We start from the raw sequence: 22,618 nt of genomic DNA, 5'->3' as shown, positions 1-22,618 counted from the left end.
TTTGCTCGCGCTTTCTCTCTCTCCTTTCTCTGCGAAAGTTTAGCGAAGAAATAAAAATAAGACTACGGCGACGAGCAACCGCGGTTCCGAGACGACAGCGATCTCGTTAACGGCCTCTCGTGAAATACGTTTCTCTGGGAGCAGACCGGATGGTCTCGCGCTAGCCGAAACCTCGTTCCGCCCGTAATTGACGCATCACCTCGCGTATACGCATCCTCCGGGCGTGCTTCACGCGCCCCTGCGAGCTGCCGATCGTATCCGCGACGGATCTCTCCCCATCGACTTTCTACCCAAGCGTTCGCATTCTCGGCGAAGCTTCGGCCGAGCTTGGTCAAAGGGTAGACCGCATCTGCCCGCTGAAATCTCCGATAGCACGACAGAGATACGCGTACCCGTTTCCTTTCGCCAATCTTTTATAGTAGCTAGAGGAAACGAACGAGCAACCAACGCGTCGATGTTCCAAATCCAACGGTTTATGATCATATAGCGTGAAATCTTCGACGAAACGAGGAATCTTTAATCGTGTAAGTGCGCGTTTGTTCTACGCTCACCGCTTACAAGAGTTATTCTTGATAATATTTCGGGGGCAAACGTATGCGAACAAAGGAACGCGTGAATAAATCGTAAGGTAGAAAATATATTTTAAATACGATCGAAAAGCCTGAAGCCAACGTTGCCTGTGTGCCGTTTGTGATCTGCCTTCGACCCAGTCTTTTGTCTATACGCTGTCGATGGCTTCTCGGTGCTTGAGAAAACTAAAAGACCAGATGTAGAGTTTTCTTGGACATAGTTGAGCTGTATTTCCGAAACCCAAGTGCCGATAAATAAATAACTGATAAATAAGTAAATAAATCAAACAATCAAGAATTCGCTGAAAACCTGAAACATCGATTTAGTTGGAAGGTAGTCTTTATAAACTTTGTTATATCAACCGCTCGAATCTTGGAGCGCACGTAGTTGCAATTTTTTCCACCTTACCTTTCTCCCTTGCAACCATCCTACCTTCTTTTCCAAATAACACCGTCGAGCTTCGTTCCCCAAACCAATTCCAACTAATGTCCGTGCCGGCTCTCCCAACAACCGTTAAGACCATGGTAAATAAAAGAGGGTCGTCAGGGCTACCGCTCGCAGAGAGGAGACCTTTACGAAGCTGCGAGAAGAATAACCTCGTTAGCACCTAGCCTCGGTCGATCAGCATGCAGACGCAGCTGGCAGTAGGCGCTTATTAATTTTAATCGAGCTCATCTCGTACGAGACGAGAGCCGGTGATTCCGCGGACTCTGCAACAGTGCACAGGCATACCGAGAAAGCGTCCAATTTCCGAGTCGAGTACGACTCGACTCGAGCCGCCTCGGGACAGATGGAATTTCTCGGTCGTGCGGTAACGGTGCTTTCTAACCCACGCACATATCGAAGGAGATGCGAACGAGGCGGAGTACCCATCCTATAGTAGTACAGAGTATAGAGTATAGAGTGTAGAGTATAGAGCATAAAGTATAGGGTATAGACGCGCGACTTGTGTACATTACCGTGCATACAGGACCAGGTACAGACAGGGCCGGTCCTCTCTCTCTCTCTCTCTCTCCTCTTCCCCTCTCTTTGCTCGTATAAAGCATAAAGTAGAAATAAGAGCGGCACAGGGCGCAGGCGACGCCGCTCCGTGCGACGATCTGATTTATTTGCCGTATGGGGGACAGGGGCAAGCACCAGCGAGATGCAGATATCTCTAGCAGTGGCTCGAGTAACCTCGGAGGCGAAGATGCAAGAAGCAGAAGGAGGGAAGACGAGGATCGGGGAAAGAGAAAGGGGCGAAGAAGCAGGTAGTTATCCAGCCAGAGGTTACCCACGGCGGAGGTGGACTCGCGGCGGTTAAGAGCGATTTAAGAGGCGATTCCTATCTTCCTTAATTACCGTACGTTTTTTCGTAGTACCATCGTCCCGAGGGAAGCGAGTACGTATAAAGAGAGCGAGAGCAAGAAAGGGGGACGAGACGAGGTAACGGCTGACCGAGGGTTACCGCGTATATGGGCTTCCTCGTGGTGCACAGGGTCCTTTCTGTTTCTCCATTTGCGATCCGTCGTTTGGTTTACAAGTTCGCGGAATGGCGGCCAATCCGCGCTGATCGCGCTCTCTTTGGCTCTCTCTCCTCTTTCTACCGTCTCCGTACCAGGATACAATGTCCTGCGTCCTCTCACGCGCGATTCCAAACTCTCTTTGTATCGGGTCACCGCGCGAATAACGTTCGCGTACTTTCCCGCGGTTCTAGGCGCTTTCAAAACTTACCGGTCGATCGAATCGCACGACGAACCCACGCGCTACTAATACCAATCGCGAGACAAATGGGAAGCTAGGATATCGTATCGCAAGATTTCCAATCAGCTTATTAATTTATACACGCTCGATTTACCGTAGATGAATCGTCGATCGCAAAGCTGCTCCGCTATCTGTTTATCCCCTTCGACGTCGCCTACCTTGGTACGAGTTCCTTCCGAATTTACCACTCGCTCTCCTTCTTCTTTCCTCTTTTTACAAACGTCATTTTGGAGCGAAAAACCTTGCGATCGGTATTTCTAGATCAGATCGTAGCGAGTACTCGATCGTCGATTTTTAGAATCCGTGGAATACGCACGAGTAGGAAAGACGCTTTTAAATTTTCTGCAGTTTTATGCAACGCGTATCGAGAGCATCGCTTCGAGTTTCGATCGTAATAAACTCGAAAGAACAAGTCGCATGCCTCGTCGACACAACCGTATCGCTAAGAAATTTCAAAGTAAATTCACGTAGGTAACTTAGGAAAAATGAAAGAAAGAACGATTCGTAACGAATCACCGCGACCATCTCACAGCGAGAATGCCATTAAACATCTTTATGAGTAGACTCGTATACTTTGTGTACTTTGGAATCTTCTTCTACCTTTTCACGTTTTTTCCCTGGTTTCTTTAATCGAACGACGTTGGTCAGGACGCGAACTTCCTTAAATGTCTGATCGAGCGTATCGAGAGAACAAAGCCTCCTCGAACCTTTTACGTTACTCGATCCTGTCCACGCACCATTGATCGCGCTACGCCGCGTATGATTTTAAAGCCAACTTAAATTACGACGCGTGGCCGATAGGGCTGATTAACTCTTCTTATCTTTGGCATAACGTAACGGTACACCTTTGTACACGACTGACAAACGAGAATGCGAAAGGAGAGAGGAAACGCGTCCGAACTTCTCCACCCACTGAATCGTCGTATAACGTTTCATCGATTAGAATCGTTCTCGTACGTTAAACACTTTTATCTCGAGTATTATAAATTATTCGCTTAATTGTTATTTATCGTACGGTGAGTTATCGCGATCGAGGTTCTTAGAAACGAATTCTCGTGGAAGAAACTATGTCGCGTACAGTCGATACGGTTACGTACGGTGCTATTTCGTACAGAGATCCATAAAATTCTAAATTAATCTAGGGCCGTGAATCGATCGAATAATTTTAAGACAGGCACGCAAGAGAAATACGCTACTTATCGTCTAAAGCGGAGAAGAAGGAAACCAGGCGACAGACAGACACGCGTAATTAACGTTTCGACAACCGCGACCATGCGAAAGAATTCGTGGTCGGATCAAAGGTACCGTGAATTTTGATCAAAAAGAAACGCGGCCCTTCGAGTTGGATATTGGAACGAGACAAATCCACGCCTACCTCGAGTCGCCGGCGCTCCTTATTAAGGGCGGACCGAGTCCCTGACCACGTGCCTCGAACGAAACGTTGCTCCACGAAAAACGAAAAACGAGAAACACGATGAACCAACCGTCTCGCTGCGTTGGCCTGTACGCGTGTGTTCGTTGCGCTCCACAAAGATACGAGAACGTACGCGAAGGGTTGCGGCGGTTCTATGCAAATTTATGCGGGTTCGGGTCTCCGCATCTCGGCAGACGGTGCAAAGAGACGACGACAAGCCACTCGGATATTGGGTTATCGGATACACGAATGTCCCGGGCCGGTTCCCTACGGTAAATCCTGCACGCCAGCTCCGAAAGTGCAACTACACTCGTTACATGCACATATATGTAGAACAGTATTAACAGTACGTATGCATATACTAGGCGCGTTCCGCGTGCAACGGGCATTCAAATCGGTTAGAAAATAGCTTTTCTTTTCTTTTTCTTTTTTTTTTTTTTTTTTTTTTTTTTTGCTGCGCGAGGCAAGCGAGGTCTACGTTCGCCGCCCTGTCAAACAAACAGTTAGAACGAGAAGTTGGAAACCGAGTAGAAAAGTTGCGCGCGATAGTCGAGGAATAGTGCAAGTATATATGGCTCTAATAGTCGCGGTGTTTATCAAGAAGTCATTTTTTACTTGAAATTACCGTCCATGTACATCGTTCGGCTTTTAAACCGTGCTGCTTTGTCCTGGAAACCTTGACTCGTATTGAAATTAATCGAGCTCGTATTTCATCCGCTCGAACCGAACGTGAATCGTTGTGTTTTTGCGCGCTCGACCATTTGCAAAATCCCGAACACGCCATATCGAAGGAAGGTTGCGTTGCTCGATAAATTCGCATCGCGTGTTAGACATCGGCGCGCGGACACACGCGGCCGATCATTACGAGAGGGACGTAAAAGAAAGATCATTAGGCGAAACAATAATGCCTCCGTCATCATAATTTCAATAAATCCGGTAACGCGAACACCGGCAGCCGGCAATTCTGGTTTTTCGCCTTTGTCGGCTCCTTCGTGTACGATTCACCGCGAACGAATTACCTAGCGCAAATACGTTGCACGCTTTGACGGTGCATATCGAACAGGGCAGGTGGAGGGAGACGGAAGATGGAAAGAAGCGAGAGACGGCGAGAGCGAAGCGAAGAAAAATCAACGTAGACAATTTCCGGCCGATCCGACACGCTTTTTCCCGTATCTTAGTTTAGTGGAAAGACGACGGCGGCGGTGGAGCGGTGGTGGAGCGGCGGTGGAGCGGCGGTGGAGCGGCGGTGGAGCGGCGGTGGAGCGCGCTCCTATGCTCGGTCCCGTCTCGTTCGTCTTCTTTGTCAGAGCTTGTAGTCCCGGAGGAACGCGCACATACGGGCTAAGGTTGGTTTACCTTAGAACAAAGTGCTTTTTGTTCCGTCCCCGAGCAACTTGTGCAAGTCACGGGGGTTTTGTTGGCGTCGCTGTGAGAAGAAGAAAGAAACGTTGCGGCCGGCCAACAAGAGCAAAGCCTCGCCACGCGTTGCAGCAGAATCACCATCTCTTCTTCTTCTTCCTCCGCTGTCTCTGTCGTGCCTCGTCTTTCTCCACCTCTTGCTGCTCGTCTCTCCTCTCCTCTCCTCTCCTCTTCTCTGCTCTATGCGTCCTGCGTAACCATCGCGCATGTACACCGTGCACGCTGCACGCGTCAACTCGAAGAAGATCAAACGATCCTCCTATCCACGATGCGGATCGTAGATCGAACTTTCTATTATCGGCCAAGCCTGAGTCACCGATAAGCCTGTACAATTTGAACTCGTACATCTTCTACCTCGCTTCTTTCCCGTTCTATCGAGTTAGCGAATCCCTTCGGTTCGGTTTTGTCGGCAGATCGGGTTTCTCGTTCGTTGTCAAACCGTTGCCAAACCGTTGTATCCGTATTGCGCGAAATCCTATCGGATGGCAATTTCCAGGGAAATGAAATTTGCTTAGAGGTAGGACGGCGAAGCTGTCGTTCGGTGCACGAAACCGACTCGACGGGAGAAAAGGTAGAGATGGAAGGGGACGAAGAAGAAGGTACAGACACGAAGTGGACGGTCCCACCCACTAGCGGCCCTCAGCCTCGGAGTTCAGAACTCGTGACCACCTCGGGCTGATACGTCGAACCGAAACCCTTCGTTTCTTCTTGGCTCGCGTCCCTCTCGCTCTACCTCTCTGCCTCTCTGCCTCTCGTTCATCTCTCTCCACCGCCGATCATCCACGGCCCACGGGAACCGTGGACCCTTCGTGGCCCCTTTCCTCTCCCGGTCCTCGCGGACTCGCCGTGCCGCCGCTCCGTCCCGCGTGGCTCTCACGAATACTCTTCCCATGATTTACTTGCGCGCGTCTCGAAACAGAGAACTATCGTTTTGCCTCGCTCGTTGCTTCTCTTCCATCCTGGTGGTAGTAGTATCGCGTTGCCGGAATCTTTCCCGCTTTCGAATAGGAAAACTAAACTCTAGAGCGTAGAAAAAGCGACGCCTCGACTCGGCTCGTTCTTTCGATTCAGCCAGGCGATCGAACGATCGTCGTCGTCATCCAATTTCTTTCGTTTCGAAAATATAGTTCGATTATGAACAGTTTTTGAAAGTAACGCGACAAGAATCGGGTCGACGAACGTATATCGCTGTTGCGATAAAAGCAAATCGGACCGCGAAGCGTTAAAGTTGAAAGCTCGACGTAAACGATGTAAACGACGTAAACTGGAAAACTATCGATCGATTGTTCAATTCCATGAATTTGTAATGGGACGAACACGATCTGTAACTAGGATTTCATCAGAGTTTCTCTATACACATAATCGATTCCTTTCTTACGCGTTCCTCTATGCCTACTCGTTGTCTTTCTTCGCTTATTAATAACCGCTCGTGTCAGTCACCGTTTCAATTAAGGACCACTCGACTTAGGAGTTGATTATCTGTAGCCAAAGGTAATTTGTCGTACTGTCATCGTACGGACGTGTACGTCGGACGTGGTAAAAGATAGACGACCGTAATTTTCGACACTCTTTGTCTCTTGCTTCGACCCGACCAGTTTACGACAATTAGCCGAGCACGAGACGATCGTGCGTCGGTGCGTAGACGTATCTCGGAGCTGTCCGCTCTCAGAAAGGCCCGACAGTCGTCAATTATCTTGAAATCATTTTTTACCTGTCCTCTCAAAGTCTGCCTCCTTTTCCAGCCTTTAAACAACAGCCTCGTAGCTTCGAACGATCTTCGAAGCTGGAACAATAATTTTACCGCGCCATTGTCACAGCGATTTGTACGTGTAACGAAGATACGCGGCAAAGAGAATTTTCCAAATTTCAGATATAATTGATTCGACGAAAGATAGAACGAAGAAGAGGCAATCGGATATCTATTTACCGTTTTACTTTGATCTTGTAACCTTTCGATTTAATCCACCACCACGAAAGAAAATACTGCGAATTTCAATTGGGCCGGTCACCAGCGAGGCCGACGCGACGTCGCCCCGTCGAGAAAACCAGTCGACGCAATTAAGAGGTTAAGGTTATCTGCCTACGTGCGATATTTACGGTACCGGTCGCGCTGTCAGCTCCAGGGCTAATAGGCGAGGAAACGCGTTCCTTTCGCTTTCTGGCGTCCTTTGTTTCTCTCTTTTCTACCTTCGGTATCCGGTCTTGGTTTAGTTAAGTTTAGTACGACCCACACGCAAAGAGATAAAGTGGAGGATGATCGACGCAGTAAATAAGGTATAGAATACGCATATGTAAATCACGAAGGGCGCACCCACGCCCCCTTACTCAGAAACCTCTTTCCATCCTCCTATTCTTCTTCTTCTTCTTCTTCTTCTTCTCCTCCTCCTCCTCCTTCTTCTTCTCCTCCTCCTCCTCCTTCTTCTTCTCCTTCTTTTTCTTCTTCTTTTTCTCTTTCCTTGTTCCCTTACCACTCTGTGGTCCGTGTCTGGTTTCGACTCCATCTCGCTCTTTCTCGCTGATTCTCCATAAACCTCTCGAGAGTCGATGGTTAACCTAGCGAGAGGAGGAGAAGAGGAAGCAGAAGAGGACGAAGGGTGGCAGAAGAAGAGGTAGGTGCGTGCACGAAGGTGGCTCGCCTCTATACACAATGGCCGCGCTCGGTGTCCATGCGCGCCGAGAGTGCACTTCAGCTTCTTTGCAGTCGCCTCAACGCTAAGATAAAGCAACCGTGATACCGTGCTCTCTTCTCTCGCTTTTGGTCCCGAGGCTCGTTCGTTCGCCTCCACCCTCGTCGCTCGAATCTTATCCCGTCTTCGTTTTCAACTTTCCACGTTCCACGTTCGCTCTTCTTCTCTCGCCGGTTGTTGCAGAGTGGCTGCTGGATTCGCGAAGCAAATACCGCAGAAACAACCTCCACCGTTTTACAATGGCTGGCGTCGATCGATTAATCGTGTATCTTTTAATTACGAGTTACGAATGGCTGGCAAATTCCGTGCCTGATTAGTTTCAGCTTTTTGCATAATCGTGTCTAGGAAAAGATGGCAAGATAAATATTTCTTAAGCAACAACGACTTTCTACCGAGACAACGTTAAAAACCCGCTAAACTTCCAAAAGCACTGGATTTTGAGTTATTCTTAATCGTCTGCCATTGCGTACGTAAAACGTAGAACGATCGCATACAGCGGATAGAGACGGCGACGCGATAAATCGAAATCGCTCATTTTGAGCGAGTGGCAGATACGTGGATTCTTTTCAAGCACGCGGATGCTTCGTCGTCCGATCTACGTCAACCGCGTGGAGTCCAACCACGCGACGGCGAGAAAGACGAGAAGGTGAAAGAAGAAGGAGAAAGGGGGAGCTGGTCAAATCGTAAATAAGAAGGCGATTGTCCTTTTAAGCGGTACGAGGCCCGTGTTGCATCGAGTGGGGGCACAGCCTTTCGAGAAAGGGGCTCCACCGATTGTCCCGAAAGAATGGCAGTCGTACGACGGCCCCATTGTTCGAGTGCCAAGGTACCTGTATACTCGTAACATGTGCACGTGTGTGCGTACGCTCGCTCACGGGTAAACAATCCACGCGAGCGCGCATACGGGCTTGCTTTCCTCCTACGTGAACCAGAGAAGGACCCACCCGACTTTAAAAACATATTATACATCTACCTATCGTTCGCTCTTTAGCACTCGCTTACTTCGTTTGTAGTTACATCGATCGTACGTGTTCATTCACGTACGATCGACTTTCCACTTATCTCGTTCTTTCGTTCGACGACGTATCGGTGGGAAATCGAATCACCGAAACGATCCACTGGCATCTCAGTCGTTTAGTCTAGATATCATTAGGCCGTTGTAAACGTTCGGTGTACAATGCCAAGGCATCGATAACGAGACGGTCGTCGTAGGAAACAGCCTGTTGCGCTAAAGCAACAAGTGGAAGAATTTACGCGTCGTTTCATCCAGTGCCTCTTCGGGCGGACGATTTTTCTACTTTTCGATCGTGTTAGCGCGTTCCATCTTTTATATATTTGAAACGATAGAACGTACAGCGGTCGTCGAAACGTCCAGCAATTACCCATCGATCGAGCCATATATCTGCTACGACAACGACTTTCTATCGGCGACTGTGATTTGAGCCGACGCGACGGCAGCCGAGCAGCCGCCTGTTGAATGGCAGACACCTGTTACGCAAGGCGCGTAGCAAGTAAGGCTTCGCATCCTCACGGGACACGGGGACGATCGAATTCGGTTTTCCTTGACTTGGCTCGCTGTCTCGCAGGTTTGTACGTAGCTGCCAGTTTTTCCATGTCACTGACCAAACCTCGATCGACCAGTCGTCGATGCTTTTTGTTGTTTCTCTCGTTTCACGCGTACGTACATTTCGCAGGCGATTCGAACGTTTTCGTATTTTCATATTTGATCGTCCGATCTCTCTCGCATCGAAACTCACGAATGCGAACGGGAGAAGACACTTCGAGACAATTTATTCGGGAACGGACGACAGCGGTCGGTCCATCGAAAAAGGTACGAGAACGTGGAACATTGCTGATCGACGTCGAGACCGTTGATCGAGTCAGCCGTGTAGATTTTTCATTCAGGTCCTCTGCGTGGATACTCTGGAAAATGCGAAAAGACGTCCTTACCGATATACCATGCTGTATACGCCGTACGTCGTTCCATTCCTGTGAATATTCTCCAATTCACTCGACTTCGGTAGCGTTGAAAACCAAGCATTCGAAAGGTAACTGCCCGTGAGAGTGGCGAAATCTGAATTACCCACCGTCCCTACCTTGATCAAGGCTTCTTACTTAATGGAGATATTAAAAAGACGGCGAGGCGAGGGTAGACGAGGCGAGGCGACAGACAGCGCAATCTCTGCGGAGGAAATTGCCGATTTGCATTCGACACGTAGGGTAATGGGTTTCTCGGTGGACCGTGCTCGCGAGAGATGGTCCAGACGGAAAAATGGATCCGGTTTGGTAACGATAGAGGGCTGTTTTCGAGCCGGGTATCTCGCGGTTTCGTGCCCCGTACCCGAAAACCAAAACGTCCCCCAATCGCGATCGAGACTGAGAAGAGAGTGCATTAAGGCCCGGGGCGCGCACCATCTCGGCGCCCGGATCTTTTCCTCTCTTTCTCTACCTTCTTTCGTTCTTTCTCTCTTCTCCTTTCCTTTCCTTTCCTTTCCTTTCCTTTCCTTTCCTTTCTTCGACCGACTCTTCCCCTTCCGTTGGACCCGTCATTAACCGGGGACCCTCCTCTTGGTGAAGCCATTACCCATTCAAATTACGCTTATCGGTTGGTCCTTTCACGAGTAAGTACGTGCGCCTTTTACGGTCCCAGAAAATGGACAAAGAGCGGCAGGCTGATGGAGCGCACGAGAAAAGGGAAAAAAGGCGAGAGCGTCGAAGAAGCGGGAGTTGTACGTATTAAGGTCCGCGTCACTCCTATCCGGGATAGATTGCTCGCGTACGAGAGGACTTGCGTTCGTGCAACCAGATAACGTTCCGCTTCGTCCTAGCGGTACTGCTCTATTATACTCTGTCATTCGATTCTGTCCCTTGCAAATTATTCGTTTCGCTTTCACGACCGATCTGTCCGATCTGTCCGACCTATCGCTTGGCGAAACGCGTTCTCCACCGTTTTCCAACTCGCGTTTTCGTTTTTTCGCGTTTTCCAACTCGTTTCGAGCGGTTTGCGCTCGTGCAAGGGAAAAGAGTAGTGCTCGCGAATGAAAATATTCGGGTAATTTCGAGTCACATCAGAAATTGCTTCCGTAGGTGTAGCGGATGACAGAGTTCTTCGCGTTTACGAGTCGAGAGAATCGAGGTCCGAAGGGAAAGAGCTGGCGATTGTCTTAACGGCTTGAAACGATGCAGTCAGAGCCGGGCTGGGAATCGTTATGACGGCGTACGAGTCACTAAGGGCTCTCTCTGATCGTTACCCTCTTTCGGACTGTCTGGGAATTGTAACGAGCCTGCAAAGCATCTCGAAGGTTTCTCTCTCTCTCTTTCTTTCTCTCTCTCTCGCGCGCGTCTCGGTTCGTTAGTCGGAGACCTAACGAGGAGCGAATCGCGTTGCAATAATTACTCCTTACAGGGACACGAATGCGCGCCGCGTGTCCCCCGTCCCCCCTTCCTCGACGTGGACGAATAGCGATCGATGTCAGTTTGCAAAGTCGCGCTAATCCGCTAATAAGTCGCGCCCCCGTTTGCCTACAACTGACAATCTTCCATCTTTGGTAACTTTATTCCCTAAATGTATTTTCCAATAATCGAACAACTTCTCGCCCGCTTCTGGTCTATTATACTCGTATCGTAGGAGCAAGGTGTTTTTAAGTTGGCAGACGCGAGTTACTATGTAACGAATTAAATCATAAAGCAAGAGGGTGAATCGTTTATACGATGGCGGCTAATGTTCGCGACAGGTGTATCCGCGATTCGCCGTGGCGCAACCACGTGGCCGGAATAATTACAACGTTCGTAGGGACGGAGAAATAATTTTTCCACGGGCACCCCCGTGGCGTGCTCGTGGCTACCCGGTGCCAGCCGTGCTTTTTGGTGGGGAGGCACGGGCCGCTGTTGGCCTTCCTCTTCGCATCGTGGGCCCCGATGGGATCCAGTGCCTCTCAACCGAATCCCGTGTAACCGCCGCTTCCGAAATTCCAGGGCAAGGACGCCATATGGTGAAACGAGACGCGTCACTTCCGCGTCTTGCGTTTCTTTTTAGTTGCGAGCAAACTCTCCCCTCTATAATGTCTTCTCTCTTCGCCCAATCGTTTTCCCTACTCGTCGATTTCACGCGCTCTTCGAACGAGCAGTAAAAATTTCGTTTCTTCCGATTCATCCGCGATCCTCTGATCGTAATCGTACTCGGTATAAGCGAGATTATCGCAAACTGTTTCTTGCTTGACTCGATTCAGTCGCGGACAAGGATGCTACATTCCCGAAAATGTAGGTATACGCTCGAATCGTCGTCATGCAAGTACATGGATAAACGAATCTTTCATTGGTTGGTAGATTACGTCGACGGTTTAACGGAAACGAACAAACGACGCGTAACTCGTTCGCTACGATTCCACTAATCGATATTCGTAATCTCCTATACCATAGGTAATCCTCTTAACAGAGTTAGTTACACACGGTTCTGTTTATATTTCTCGTTTCGCTTCCTAGCTACAACTATTTTATCGATATTATCGGTATTTCGTTGCTGTTCGACTACCATCGAATCGTCCATTTTTACTGGAACGCTGTGCGCTTCTCGCAAAGATAACTCGCTATCGGATCGCGAGATTTTCTCGTGACGCCTCTAATGATACCTTTTTTGCGTGCACGGTGAAACGCTCTTGGAGCGTGAAAGCAGGAAGTCGAGTAAGGTTTCTGGCTGTTTCGTCCGTCGTTGAATGAGTACCACTGGTACTGGCACAGTCGGCGGCATGAGAATTTTCCCACAGTCCCCACCATGAATCTTGTGGCCGCACACCCGCTCTCGCGACGTTGCCACACCTTTGCCCGGCTGAGAGGCACTGACGGCACTGTATTGCCCCCCTCGGCTCTCCCTCCGTCACTGCCTCTCTCTCTCTCTCTCTCTCTCCCCGTCCCTCTCGAGGACGAGAGAACGAGAGTTGAGACAGACAGAGACAGAATTATCTTAATGCTGTGACAAGATGCTCGGAGAAAGGTGAAAAGAAGAGAAACACACGGTGTCGATAGTCGGTAGGTTCGATACGCACGTAGTTGTTCGTTAGAAAACGATCGAAGCGAAGGAGAATATGGTGGAAACACCGGTGATTTGGAAAAAGCGAATTCGGCGAGAGAAACTCGAGACGCGAAATCGATTGGTAACGAAACAGTGAGTGGCGTTACGTTACGAATCGGAAGGACGCTTCCTAGTTCCCTTCCTAGCGGAGGAAATAAAACGATACGTTCGTGGTGACGAAGCCACGACGATGCAGCGACACGGGGTCAAAGGGTTTCCAGCGTTTTTTCCTTTCTTTTCTTTTCTTTTTTTTTGTTTTCCCTTTTTCACGTGAGAATCTCGTGTTTCCGTAGAAACGCGAATCTACCATGCGACGAGTCGCCTCTCCGTGGTTCGAAGAGAAAGAGACGCGTTCAGGAAGCGAGTCGAAATACGTGGATTCCTTCGAAACATTTAGAATTTAGACGGATCCGTCGGACGAGCGGAGAAAGGGCGATCCTTCTCTCCTTCTTCTTCTTTCTTCTTCGCTGTTTCGCTGTAGGGCGAGCCTGTCGTGCAACGGCCAGTGAATGAAATCATTCCGAGCAGTTGGCCGAACCTGCGGACTGACTAATCGTCGGCGCTTTACAGGATTCTCGAAATTCCCGTCGAAAGTCTTCGGCCTTGCCATCCTAACCAGATTCTTCTCGAAGCGTCCTCGAATATTCTCCGACGCGATCGTTTCTCGTAATTGCGTCATCAGACGCGAGACAACGATTTTTTCGGACGCATCGAAGCAAAGACGAAAAACAGGACGGAGGGAACGGACCGAACGATAATATCATAGAAGCTATTGGAGCGTGGTTCTAGCCGCCAGAAGAGAGCGGACGAAGCGAAGAAGAAGAGGGTAATGCATCTGTAACGAAGTAACGGATACACGTATCCCTGGTCGAATAGGGTCCGCACCGCGCGCAACCTAAAGGTCGAAGCTCGTGGACGATGGCGATTATAGGCCTTCGTCGCAGCTTGATTTATAAGCGGTAGAGAACGTCGTTCCCTCCCTTTCTAACGCGCACCCACGCGTAATCTTCTCGACCAGTACCACCCTTGTTTCTTTTACTTTTACGAATCATCATCGTAACGCCAGTTTTCGGTCCGTTCGTTTTTCTACTAGCAGCCCGCGTGCTTCGGACCACCTCGCCATTATGCGCTCACCGGGAGAACCAGATAGAACTCGCCACGACGGTTTGGCAGAATTCCGGGAACAAGAGGCTTCTACCTTATGGAAATAAGCTCTCGTTGTTAGCGGGGATCCCCTCTTTGGGCGTTGGCGACCTCACGAAGGATGCAATCGGTATTTATACGGATACTCGTGGCCTAGGATATCCGTTACCAGCGTGTGAGCGACCAGCGCGTCTTTCTTCGGGTTCCGACCGTTCCTTCAATTTTCATACGTTCCGATCCGTGTTATCGATTATCGAGATATTTGCGTGGCTCATTATCCCGGATTTTCAATTAATTTTAATCTTAACGCGACTAAATTTTAAGACAGAAAGAGAAAAGAAAGTTCGTTCTAACGTAGGATAGAGTAAATAGAAAATTTCAAAATCGTTTTACGACTACTCTCTGCTCGGTACAAACTCGATCGAATTATTATTGATTATACGACGCGAAAAAACGTTTGTTCGTTGATTTGGCAGCTATTACTTTTAAAAGTATCGATCGTTATATTGCACTTTTATAAATACCGAAATTACTTCCAAGTAATCCGTGGAAATAAATATTAAACTAGAATAATCAATGAGGAAAATACGCGTGGAACAGTTGGTGATAACGGTATTAAAAAGTCAACGTTATTTTCAAGCACCGTACGTGTACGGTAGCAGCATGATCGTATCGCGGTTAACAGTTTTTAGGATGCATCCCTGCGTTCCTCTGACAGACGGTTCGCAAAAAGGGAAGAGAAGGGAAGAAAAGCGGTCGCGGTGGATGAAAGGACGCGCGCGTCGGCTACGAACGCGGAACGAATGGTCCGGCAAATACGTAGATTTTTTAGCGGGTTCCGAGCACGATGATCCTTCTTTCGTCCGCGTCAATGTCGATATCAAAGGCGATCGATTCGCCCCGGAACCGTGGCGATACCTCCGTGTCTCTCGTCTCCGCGCTTCTTGCCTTCTCTTTCACCGTCGCGTACCGGCCATCGTACCCACCATCGTAACCAACATATCGACAGTTTTTTCGTTCGCTTTTCTTTCTTGCCGTCCAGTTCCATCGAATTTCCCCTTTCTGCTGTCCGAATAAGCAAAAATCTCGTAAAGTATCGATTTAACGAGGCCGGATGAAAGAAGACGGAATATCGTCGGTATCTCGAGTCGTACGTTTCCGGTTACGCGCCATTTGCGACGTGCCATTTGTGGCTGCGTAAATGCACGAACTGGAAAGTATTATAATCTGGACTTTACGAGGCAAAAGTTTCACGGTAGCGTGTAAACCGGCCAACCAGTCCCCTGTAATCCGGTAACTCAAGAAGGGAAACCTCCTTGAAATTCCAGTTTCGAATCTCTACCGAAATTCAGACCCGAAGCCCCGGCCTGTATAGCGTATAACCATCTGTTGCGTGGACAAGTAGATTCGCGGCAACGATTTTCGGCTAAACGCGTCTGCGAAACTGCCGCGATACAATTAAACGATGCAAAGCGTGCCGAAACTCGAACTTTGTGTCATCGCAAGGCTCGTACCCTACGTACTTCCACGTATATCTCATCCGGTTACGAGTCCGCAACAGAGAATCTTCGAGAGAGAAGAGTTTGGCAATTTTTTGAAATGGATGTCGCCGACCTTGGCTCCCCTCTTTCGCTTCGTACTTTGTTTAAACAACCTCAACGAAATTACGAAATATGTGACTAAAGATCGGTTCTAAACTATTCTATAACGTATACTTTGAATCGTCGATGACCGTGACACGTACGTCGTATGCATCGAGTACGCACGTATAATGGAAAACGGCAACCTAAGTGAAAGATCGTCGCGTCGGGTTCTCTGGCCGAATAATAAACGGTGCACGCGAAACCACCGATTTACTTTTGCATCGCTTTGATATTAATGTTACGCCCCTGTTCGGAGGTACAACAACTCATAGGATCGATTGGGAATTTTTTCACTCCGGAACGAAACTTCAACTCGTATCGACCGATACTTACGTATACGTAACATACGTGTGCACGTATGACTCGCAAACCGGTGCAGATGCACAGGAAGTTTAGTTAACCGCTCTATCGAGCATAAATTATACCCACCATTACAGTTGATAAACACGCGATTCACGAGCGGATTTGCATCGTTGACCGACTACCGATACCGATAGTAGGATACCACGGTAGGAACGTGGATGCGTTTTTATCCGCTTCTTCGCGTATAAAGTTGCGTGCGAGACGCGGATCATTTTTCTCCATCTTCGAACCTCCTCGGACAATACCTCTAAACGTCACCTACGCTCTATAGCCACTCTGAATCCTTCCAACCTTTCCCGTTAAAAACGCCCGTCATTCCTGACATTTAAACTTTACGTTTCAAGAAAATCAAGCTAGGAAACGTCACGAGGCACCGGTAGTTTAAGAAGCGAGTTTAGTTTAACAACGATCTTATACGCACATACCGATTACATACCGATACGTACTGATCGCACACAGCGACGCAAAATCCCCTCCGATCTATTAACCTCAGCCTTTAAATTCTAAACGATGCACCCGTCTTGTTCGCGTAGGGCCTAGCCGCATAAAGAATGCTTTTGCTTCGGCATCGCGCAAATAATCGATCATCACGCCGCTACTTCCACCAGAGCCGTTCCCTTCTTCCTCGTGCCTCCGTTTTTGCCTTTCAAGGTGGTTCGCGCCGGTTTTCGTTAGAATTAAACAACGTAACTCCTTCTTACCGCTATTTTTACCAACCATCTCTGAATATTCCGTTCGTTAAACAATCGGCTGGGTCCTTGTTCCACGTGGACGCGAACATCGTTCGTCATCGTGCGTTCGTCGTTGTTCGTTGCAACCGTGCAACTTCGTAGTAGAAAAATCGATCGACACGGACGACTATCAATTTCACGGTTATCGAGCTATATCGCTCTATCTTGGGTGTTGGATCGACCGATCGTTTCTTCTTCGGTCTTCTTCCGTCCTTCGTTCTTCCAGGCCACCGTAAATTCCTGGAACGATAAAAGCCTCGACCGCGTAGCCGTGGATCTGCTTTGACATAAAAATTCCTTTTTTCCTTGCACGAGAACAACGGATACAACGAGGAGTTGTTCTCTTTACGACCATCACGATCGTCGACAGAATTTGTCCGGTCAGTCTCAGGTTAGGGGAATTTATTTCGAACGCGGATCCGCCATATCTCGATGATCCTTTGTTCGTCCTTTTTTCTTCTTTTTATCCAACGCCGAACACTCTGCCTTTCGTCGTGCAGAATCGTCTGTAAATCGCACGATACGCAGCAACAGCAAAGCGATGCGTTATGGCGATAGAAACCGGCTAGACGAAATTTCGTTGACCTTGGAGATCGATAGATTTGTCCGAAGGAAACTTTCGTTTACATTTCGTACGTACGATCACGACAGATTTAAGTGGACGTGAAAATGTCCAAAATACAACGATTACAACCGATACGATACAACCGATCGTATTTATAAACTTTGAAAGTTATATCTACCCGTAACGCGCAACTTTTCCAATAATCAAATTACCTACTTTATATCATCGTATCGAGAGATAACGAAAATCGATATCGATTAAAGCCACTTGGTAAACTTTGTGTTTGATAGATACTCTTAAGGATTTTTCGCTCTACTAGCAAGCTTTGAACGGGATCTTTTCTTTGGAATGTTTCAGGTTTCCGCGGAGATCAGTGCGAGGAGAATATCGACGACTGTCCTGGAAATTTGTGCCAAAACGGTGCAACCTGCATGGACAGGATAAATGAGTACTCGTGCCTATGTCCTCCGTCGTACACAGGCACGCAGTGCGAACTGGACGTGGACGAGTGCTCGGTTCGGCCTTCGTTGTGCCACAACGGTGCCACGTGTACCAATTCACCCGGTAGCTACTCGTGCATATGCGTGAATGGCTGGACCGGGCCCGACTGCAGCGTCAACATCGACGATTGCGCAGGTGCTGCCTGCTTCAACGGGGCTACCTGTATCGATCGTGTTGGCAGCTTTTACTGTCAATGCACCTACGGAAAGACCGGTAAGTTCCAGTAGCCATCGACGCGCGATCGACCGACAGTTTCACGACTTCGAAGACTCGTTAACTTGCCTCGTGACGTCAATTGGTGAGGCGTGTACGACACGACACGATGGGGTAGATGGTCCAAGGATCGGAGAAAATATTCAAGTACGTAGGGACGGTAAAAAGGCATTTTACCGCTCTACGTGATTTTACGAAAAGATCGAAGCGATAGATTAAAAACATGTACGACATACGTAGTAAATACGCGACGCATCGCGTCTATGGTGCACGCAGGAAATGTTCGTGTCGTGCGTTGGCTACCTTTTTCGCTGCCAATTCGTTACACAACCACTAAAATTTTGGAATGTCACGGTGGCAAAGGTAAACATGGGTTCACGAATCGCCGGAGCTCGCAGAACGAATTCGCGTAACGAGGTACGGCCGACGAGAGGATTCCGTACGCGGAATCGTGTCGGTGTTATGCATAGCGAGATCATGAGCGGAGCATCGGCGGAGCATCGGCGGAACAGGCAGGTGCAACTGCACGTGCAACAATATGATGCAGCCTCCGAGGGTCCGTTGGAATCCCGGGATTCCGGAGGCTGGTGCGCGGCCTAGCCTTACCGAGCGACGACCTTGAGGACTGAAAACGAGTTTCTGTTCTCTGTTCTCTGTTCTTACTCGCCTACCCAAAGCCCGGTGCGGCAAAACGTTTTTCAGATCGATCGTGCGTCGACGCCGATTACCAAATACAGGCATCCTTCTTTCGTTACGATGCGACCGCGCTGCTCCCTGTAATAGCTGCGATCGACGTCAGGTAATCGCGAAAACGAAAAAATTCGCGCGCCACTTGGACAAGCCTATACGTATATATCCCACCTCTGCTTTAACTTTTACGTTCCGATGTTCGATCGTAGCGGCCATTAGCCGCCATTAGCGGCCACGAATCGATCTTCAACCGATTTAACCTTTATTCCTTTTCTCTGCTTTCCTGTCCTCCGTTCCTGTCCCTTCCTGTTACCGCGATATTATAAACATTCAGCTCCTCGCGCTTTCCTCGATGCTCACGCTCGTTACCTCACGCCGAACCATTCCACTTTTACAGTATCTGTGTAAATTAAGAAATCAAGATATTCGGATAATAATGGCTTACGCGATATGAACCGAAATGTACCAATCAACGTACTTGCAATGTCCTGCCCACTCGCGCGCATAACGATGGCAGTGTCAAAGCCCGGTGGCTTGGTTTCTTTCACGTACGAACACGGTTACAGTTAGTCGCGGGTGTGATCGTGCATCCGCGCGGCGGCTTTGCTTTATGCGCGAACGTTCTAAACATCCGCGTTCCGTTATCGAGATCTAACGCGTTCCAACGTCATTCGATACCTATACTTCGTACGCCGTACACCGTACGTCAAAGGATATCTATACATTTTTCCCGCTTTTCAATCGCTGGCAAAATGAATAGACCAAAGGTAAAAAAAAGTAGTCGAAGGGACTAGAAATAACGGTTAATAGAACTGAACGGTTAACTGAAACTTTAGTTTCGAAATTAAAATAAAAGAAACGATCTGTTAGCGAATTCGTAAATTTTTCACGGAAACTTTTAAGAAGCAAACGTAAGCTCGATTACCACGAGATCCATAGACGAGCAACACCGCAATGCCGCCGTAAGATTAAACCCACATCGGCGAGTATTCTATGCAGTTGCAATTGAAATTCCTCGAATGTTCTCGCTGTAGGGAGCAATTAGACCAACTTATCCATTAAGCTCGGTATCTCCAGTAATTTACCGAACGCGAGATTCGAGATTCGAGATTCTCTTGCGAGATCCTCGTGTGTTACGTTTCTAGCTAGATTTCTAGCGGACCGAGCAATACGGATCTTAACGATGTCCATGTTTGGCCGTTGCCGCCGTGTTTGGCGTTCGACGATCGACGCTTTTGTCCTAGAAACGCACGCAACAGCGTCTATCGGATTATTCAGGTCCCCTTCAAAATGGCCGACCATCTTCACCGAGCGATCGGCGAATAATCGGAAGATAAATCGTTACTTTTCCCGTTTTCAGGATTGCTCTGCCATCTCGACGATGCTTGCACCTCGAATCCCTGTCACGAGGGTGCGATCTGCGATACCAGTCCCATCAATGGATCGTTCGCGTGTTCCTGTGCAACCGGATACAAGGGGGTAGACTGCTCGGAGGACATCGACGAGTGCGAGCAAGGTAAGCGATTGAACGGTAGTTTCAAGTTTTTGGAAGAGATCTACGATTTCGTAATATCGTACCGCGTATTGCTACTTGATATACATACGTCTACACACATATATAATTCATCGATACGTTCGACTGCGATTGAAAATACGTTTGACATAAGCCGTACCAAACGTACGATACACGTACATACGTATAGTACGAACGACGATGACTTCGCGCATAAACGAACAAGAAAAATATCTCGCAGATTACGTTCGATAGATTTTATCGCAGCTCGGGTTACTTCCTACGTATTGAGACGCTGCGCCGGTAAGAACGACAAATGATCGCGTAACCGTGTACTTGGCCAATTCGGGACGTAATAAATAAATAAATTTTACAATTTCCTATTTTTCGATTGTCCGTGGACTTAGAGTTAGAGAAAATCCCATCTATTCTTACAACGTGCAAATTATTAAAGATAATAAGCAATCGCGACTACGATTACGCGGTAAAGTTTTATTTCAAACGAATATTTATTTCCCATGAACTCAACGAATAAGAACGATCGAACGAACGAACAAGAGAATAAAAAAAGAACGCAAGTGGTGTTGTTAGAACGGCCGTCTCCATTTGTATGTTATCGAGTCGGCTGGAAAGATCGATAATCGTTAGATGAGCGCGTATAGTGGTACGCGAAAGCGCCCCTACGGTTCGAATAAATTGAAATCTCGCGCGGACGAAAGCAACAAACGGAACGATCGATAGATCGCGAACGATTAGTTGGTCGTTCCTCTCCCGTTATCGCCGTTGTCGTCGATCGCGATTCACCGTCGATCACGAAGGTGGAATTTTCGTTGGCCGATAATTTTTATAGGCATCGCGTTCCAATGAAATTCTACCAGGGCGAACGTTTACGGAGGTTGTTAATCCGTTCGTTTTGGATATTTCTGGCTTTAACCAGCCGATATCGTAGAATGGCGCTCTTTCGAGAAAAATATCTCGAACGGATACGTCGAACCCTGTCGCCGTTAACGACGCGTGAAATCTAACGCGGGCAAAAGACCCGGTCGCTGATTTACATCCCTCGGATGCTATCGATGATAATAAACGGGGCGAACGCTCGAGACGAAGATCGAATAATAAGAACGCGATAACCGGGGCTGGAAATTTGTCGAAATTACACGAGCCTATCGCGATAGCGTATCGACGGACACGAGTACGCTAGCCATATATAAAAAGACGCGCCCCTCTCAAAGATATTTGAGAACGGTTGCGCGTTTCGTTCGTGATCCGATTCTTAAAGCGGCCGTGCGAACACCTGTAGGGTGCAGTGCACCTTAATAAGTATCCTGCGAGGGATCGCATCTCCGTTCTTCTTCTTATTTCCCTTTCATACTTGCCGGCAAGCTTGTCATTCGTCGGCTCTCTTTTCCCCTTCCGTTCCTCTTGAAACAAGTCAGCGGCTTGGCCGCAAGACGCCGCAAACCCACTATCGCAGGATCGATGAACCGGTGAGTCTCAGCGTGGCAGCGACGATTATTAATAATTCCTCCGGTATAATCGATGGTCCGGTGGGAATTTATGTTTCAAAGTACACGTTACACGTTGATATCGGTCGATGGACAGTTGTCTCTGAAGCGTTCGGTCGGGCTCCTTTCAATCCTTTCCATCGAATCGACGTTCAACGACTTTTCCTTCATCCCCGTCGCGAATAACCAAGCGTACCTACGTATGTTACGTCTACTCGCAACGCAACGCGTTACGCGTAACGCCGAACTTGCGTGCCAGATAAAAGTCAAGTTTCGTTGAAATTCCGTTCGATTTTTCTCGTTCCGAGCATCTTTTACGGGAACCGTTTTATTCCCATTTTCCGCCCATGTTCAATTTGTGTCGTGTAACCCGGAGAAAATTGAAAAACGAAAAACGAAAAACGAAATACTCGAGGCGAAACTGTGAAAATGCCGGCCTGGTACTGCCGGAGTACCGGTAAATGGATTCCTAATTAACCGGTGGACAGGCAGTAGTCGCGGTTTAATTAATAGTACGGTGGAGAATCGAAAAGTCAGCATGGGGCCGGCGCGGGGCCCGCACACCTCGACGGTTTTCTCGTTGTACCCTACCCCTACGTACATACGTAAGCCGACTCCGGCTGGCGTGGTTTATCTCGCCACATTATCAGCTGGAATTCGATTTATGATATTGCGCCGCACGGAACGCGCTGTCAATCCCACGGTGGCGTCACGTTGACACGGAAATAAAGAAAAGACGGCCGTGGCCGTGCTCGATCACCCGTAAACCATGAAAAATGGTAATCGTCATGGTAACGAGAGAGGTAAGCATCGCTAATGCGAAACACGGTCGATCAAACCTGCAGGCTGT

General features: G+C 48.4%; 1 protein-coding gene across 2 annotated transcripts in view; it reads left to right on the top strand.

The window, feature by feature from the left end:
- Positions 1-22,618, top strand: part of LOC132905203 (neurogenic locus Notch protein) — a 185,034-nt gene that overhangs the window by 98,763 nt on the left and 63,653 nt on the right. For both annotated transcript variants that reach the window (XM_060956247.1, XM_060956248.1), the window contains 2 exons: positions 17,704-18,060; positions 20,111-20,266. In XM_060956247.1, the coding sequence (XP_060812230.1) occupies positions 17,704-18,060; positions 20,111-20,266 (513 nt within the window). The remainder of the gene's footprint in view (positions 1-17,703; positions 18,061-20,110; positions 20,267-22,618) is intronic.

Source organism: Bombus pascuorum, chromosome 3 (genome assembly GCF_905332965.1).
Source record: "Bombus pascuorum chromosome 3, iyBomPasc1.1, whole genome shotgun sequence".
NCBI classification, from domain to species: domain Eukaryota; kingdom Metazoa; phylum Arthropoda; class Insecta; order Hymenoptera; family Apidae; genus Bombus; species Bombus pascuorum.
This window is presented reverse-complemented; position numbering and strand designations above follow the sequence as displayed.